Below are 5,167 nucleotides of genomic sequence, written 5' to 3' on the forward strand. Positions count from 1 at the left end.
GTTTGTGAAACATCTGCTGATACATGTGTTGTACCAGCATCTGTTGGTTGTATTTGTGGTGATGGTTTCTCTATCATACTCACAATCACTTATTTTACTACTTCTTTCTCTATCCTACACACTCACAATTAAAATATAGAGGCATGTATATAAGCCTCTAAATATAGAGGTTTACTTTAATGTTTATAAAACTTTCTCTATTATAAGATTCCAATGTAGTGGTGTTTTTGTTATTTCCTCTATTTCTTCCTCTATATTAGATAGAATGTATTGATATAGAGGTTCCAATGTGAATACGCTAAGTAGTTGTGAGTAGACGAGATAGAAAATGTTACTGTTCATCTGTAAATTTGAGGGGACACTGTTCACCGTTTATAATTTTTTAATATATTTTGAAAGTCGTTGTGAGTAGAAGAGAGAGAAAATGTAATAATAAAGGTATTAAAAAGTATTTTTTTTAATTGAAAAGGAGAGAGAAAAATTAATGATTTTTAGTGTAATATAAGGTAAAAAAAATTAGGGGTTGGATGTGAATGCTTTAAGTCTCTAAATATAGAGATGTACTTTAGTTTTCTTTAAAGTATGCTCTATTATAGAGAATTCATTGTAGTAATGTTTTAGTTGTTTTCTTTATTTTTCCTCCATACTATAAATAAATGATAAGTATAAAGTTTCCGATGTGAATGCTCTTACCAATTAACTTTAATTTTCTCCTTTTTTTTTTTTTGTTGTGAACGGCAGGCAGTAAATTTCACTAGAAACCGACCTAGCAACGAGCTAAGCCCAAACCATACAAAGTACATAAAAAAAAGCCCATGTGGAAAAACCACCATAGACGACAATAAAACCCCATGGGCAGAAACAAATAAACTAATCAAAATTAAAAGAGCACCAATTCACCCTTTCGAATGTCTCAACTTGGCTATACCCTTTAGTCATAAAATAACGAGGGACTTGATGTCAGGTATAACCTCAGGAGGAGAGATTATAACTAGATTGAAAATCTTTTCGTTGTCTCCTTACATATACACCACCATGCCCAGGGGTGGATCTAGTATATTACTAGGGGTGACCCCGTTACCTTTAACGTTCCAGTGATAGTATAATTTTTTTGAAAAATTTGATGTTTCTTTCGATTTCGTTACCCTTTTTATATGAGATGTTTCCCCTGTAAAGATTTTATAGATTCACCACTGACCAATCCGTTAGAATAATCGCATTAGATATGCAAAAATGTCAAATCACAATTTTTTAGGTTCTTATATCAATGATAAACTGAAATATCCATTCAACATATATAACATAAAGAAAAGATCAAACACAAATACCCTTATCATACAAAACGTACGAATATGGTGAAAGGTATAAAAAAAACGGTGTCATTTTCGTAATTATTTATACGTAGAGTAATTATCAAAATTACCCTACAAATGATCTTGTAGTATAATTTTGTAAAATGTTCTTATAGGGTAATTTTAATCTTGTAGAGTAATTTTGTAGAGTATCATAATTACTCTACAAATGATCTTGTATGTTAATTTTGATCTTTTAAAATAATTTTGATCTTGTATGGTAATTTTGTAGAGTATCAAACTTACTCTGCAAGTTACAGAATTATCCTATAAGAACATTTTACAAAATTAACTTATACAAGATTAAAATTACCCTATAGGATCATTTGTAGAGTAATTTTGATAATTACCCTATGAGCAAATAATTACAAAAATGTCAAACCACTTTTTTTTTCATGCTTTTCATACTTTTTATATGATAAGGTTGTGAACTTAACATTATAAGTTAATTAAAAGTACTTATTATTCCCTCTAGATGTAACCTTATTAGGTATCTATCTACCATTGATGGCCTTCTTCACTCAATCTCTTGAAGTAAGTACCAAACCCGAGCCCTTTAACTTCTCATCGAAGATCCCATCAATACGATCTTTCATCTCTTTGCTCAAATAGTTTCTCCAATCACCGATCTCTCCTTTTCTAAAGAAGTCTCGCTTCTCCACCTCCACCAGCTTCCCGAACCTTTCAACGCCTTTCTTGTTAACCTCAAGTTTGCTAAGATTCTCAAAGCTACACAGCCTCACAATCTCCTCCACCACCCCTTTCTCCACCTCCTCTAAGGTAAACGGGTTTCCCAAGAACGCCGCTAACTTCTTTAACTCCACCTGAAAATAATTCATATATAATTAGATGTGATTCACCCGAGATGTGACGGAATTACAAGATAACGAGATAATAATAAAACGTCAATAACTATCCAAATGTTCGTACTAATAAACAAACTTAAGGATAGGTGATAAATCAAATAATAAACTTGGCAAACACCACCTTTGGCTGCTTCTTCATATCCTCGTACTTCATGAACAAAATCTTGTCCGGAGATTCTAAGCTAGCTCTCCAATATGACAGAACATGTTCCCAGTATGGGCCGTACTCTGAAACTCCTTGGCAGAATAGCTCAAACGCTTCACCCAACAACAAGGGAGTCAAGTCTTTTGATCTAAGCTTGCTCATGAATATCCATTTGGAAGTCAACACATCTTTCGGGTCCCTATAAACATAGACAAACTTGCTTGAACTCAAGTGCATAAGTAATAAAGTGCGAGCATAGCGAGTAGCCAAGGTAAGCTTCGCTAGATGGTTCGCTCGTTAACTACTTAACTCATTTAAACTAAAGCCTAAATCTTAATATATATTTAAGTAATATATAACCTAAAAAGTATAACCCATATTTTATTATATACATTAAGGGTGTGCATGAGTTGGTTTTGACAAAAAACCATAACCATAACCGCGATGTCAGTTATTGGATAACCGTAACCATAATCGATCGGTTATGGTGGTTATTGTTATTCAGTTTTGATGGTTATAATGGGTCGGTTATAGATGGTTAACCGTGTATTTAGCTTAGCTAAAAATAGGTTAATTTTTTTAGCATGGAATAAATTGTTATTACATAGTATTAAAAAATACATATAATCTATAATATTAATACCAATTGTTATCAAATATGAAATATCCAAATAAAGTGATATGATATATTCCATAAATTCAAATAAAAATTCAACTAAACCACAAAATGATATGAAAAACTCATAAGTACTAAAAATCTTCGGTTAAAAACATAAAATATTAAAAATATGGTGAAAAGTCCTAAATCTTACAAAGATTTATTACATGTCGGTTCGGTTCGCTTATGGTGGGAACCGACCCGCTACTTCGGTTTTCAAAAAAACAATTAACCGACCCACCGGTTTTTTATTTGGTTTGGTTTTTTCGGTTCACACCCCTAATATACATATTCTAAGTTATGTGTTTATACATTTTGCAATATGCATTATGTTTATGTAAAGAAGTATATAGTTTTTTTTTAAATAAATGAGCTTGCTCAGTTGCTCGAGTTTTTTACGAATTGAGTTCAAACTCAATATTTTAGCTTGTTTTGATAAACAAGAAAAACACATCCGAACTTGGTTCGGCTTAACTTGGATTGGTTCATTTACAACCCTACCTGCAGATATAGACGAACTTGCAGGAAGTCATGCATAGAGGTAGTATATCGCGAGCGTAGTGGGTAGCGAAGAGTCTAGGGGCATTTATATGAGTGAAGTCATTAACGGGGTAGATTTCAGAGTCGATCAAAGGGAAGGTGCTTTGGGGGCCATGGTGGTGCAAATAGTGGTCAGAGAAGGTATATCTATGACGGTTGATGATGGAGAACATGAGGGCTTTGAGCCAAGTGGTTCCGGTCTTCATAAAGGATGCTAGGAAGATATCAGTGGGTTGAGTTTTGAAGTAGGTGTTGAGAATCATGTTTGTTTTGAGGGTGTCAGAGTCTAACCAAAAGCCATTGTAGTTGTAGAGGTGTTGTACCCTCCATCCATTGCCTTTGGGAAGGGTTTTCAACATGTGCTTGTAGTCCTCGCAGATTTTGTTGTACTCTGAATCTTGTTTTGATTCATTGGTTATTGAAAGAGATTGAGAACTCAACATGATGAAGAAACTCAGAGTCTCATACAACTAGAATGGGTGATATTCCATAGGTTATATTTATATATATAATATATGTGGATGAAACTAATCAATGGAAGGTAAATTGTACACAACTGTTGTTTTTATATCACACTAGTATTAAGCCCCTGCGTTGCAGTGGTTGTCATAAAGTGTATTAAGTAGTAGTAATATTATACCACTGTCAGCGATCACCAACACAGGAAAAGCTCGTAAAAACAAAATAAATAAAAACGGGAAAAAATAACGCCGAACGAAAAGCAGACGTAAAATCTTTGAATCACGCACGCTCGTAGCTGAGAAATTAAACCGAAACGTAAAACATAGAAAAAAATAACTAAGTTCATCCAGGACTCGCGTGTTGGACGAACTTGCCAAACGTAGAAAAATAGATGTGACGCGACGGGCCAGTCAAACGGGAAAAATATATGTAAAAATGTTCAACCCCACACGCACGTTGCGGTGCGTTAACTCACAAAATTTAGAACGAAACGAAAAACTTGGAAAAGATGAAAAGTATGGTGGACCAAAATTGAAAATAAAAAAAAGTTGGTATTAAATTGCAAAAGATGAAAAACTTTGGGTTAAAAATAAAAAGACAAAGGGTCTAAATTGCAAAATTGAACTTATTTATTAATTTTAGATAAAGATAAAGATAAGGATAAAAATAAGTAATATCTATATATTGGTTATTAATTAATATTAATATTAAAAGAAATTATTAAACAAATATAAATAAGATTTATTAGGTTGAAGGAGATAATGCCACGTGGCATTATTTGTAGTCTTTTATTATAAGTTAGATTAAATGATGGGGCCGAATGTTTGGTTTATTTTTTTATTTTATTTTTTTGAAAAGTAAATCATTAAGAAACAAGCCAAAACCTCAAAATGAGACGGCAACAAAACATAAAAAAAAGAAACTGTGTAATAATGAATTTACACTAATCTTTCTAATCTATAGTGGTATTTTTTCGATCTACTTTTTAACCATAAAAAGCCCATCGTCATTATCTCACTTAGAATCCCTTTGATCTTGAAAGCTTTGTTATTGAACTTAGCTTCATTTCTCGGCCTCCAACTGCTCCAGCATCCAATCCTTATTATCCCTTTGACGATCTCTTTTTTCTGCCCTTTTATTCTGA

General features: G+C 32.8%; 1 protein-coding gene across 1 annotated transcript; it reads right to left on the reverse strand.

The window, feature by feature from the left end:
* Positions 1 to 1,510: 1,510 nt before the first annotated feature.
* LOC110917675 (flavonol 3-sulfotransferase) lies at positions 1,511 to 4,050 on the reverse strand. Its single transcript, XM_022162151.2, has 3 exons — positions 3,523 to 4,050; positions 2,340 to 2,562; positions 1,511 to 2,176 (listed from the first exon to the last, which is right to left on the reverse strand). The coding sequence occupies exons 1-3, from the start codon at positions 4,002 to 4,004 to the stop codon at positions 1,874 to 1,876; spliced, it is 1,008 nt and encodes a 335-aa protein (XP_022017843.1). The 5' UTR covers positions 4,005 to 4,050; the 3' UTR covers positions 1,511 to 1,873.
* Between the last annotated feature and the right edge of the window lie 1,117 nt (positions 4,051 to 5,167).

Source organism: Helianthus annuus, chromosome 2 (genome assembly GCF_002127325.2).
Source record: "Helianthus annuus cultivar XRQ/B chromosome 2, HanXRQr2.0-SUNRISE, whole genome shotgun sequence".
In the NCBI taxonomy this organism is placed as follows: Eukaryota; Viridiplantae; Streptophyta; class Magnoliopsida; order Asterales; family Asteraceae; genus Helianthus; species Helianthus annuus.

What these genes read in the sequence shown, in the direction of transcription:
- LOC110917675 (XM_022162151.2), bottom strand. Translation starts at nt 4,004, where the DNA reads ATGTTGAGTTCTCAATCTCTTTCAATAACCAATGAATCAAAACAAGAT. An exon ending in AAGTTCGTCTATATCTGCAG is followed by an intron (nt 2,563 to 3,522) that starts GTAGGGTTGTAA and finishes CTATGTTTATAG; the next exon opens with GGACCCGAAAGATGTGTTGA. An exon ending in ATATGAAGAAGCAGCCAAAG is followed by an intron (nt 2,177 to 2,339) that starts GTGGTGTTTGCC and finishes AATTATTTTCAG; the next exon opens with GTGGAGTTAAAGAAGTTAGC.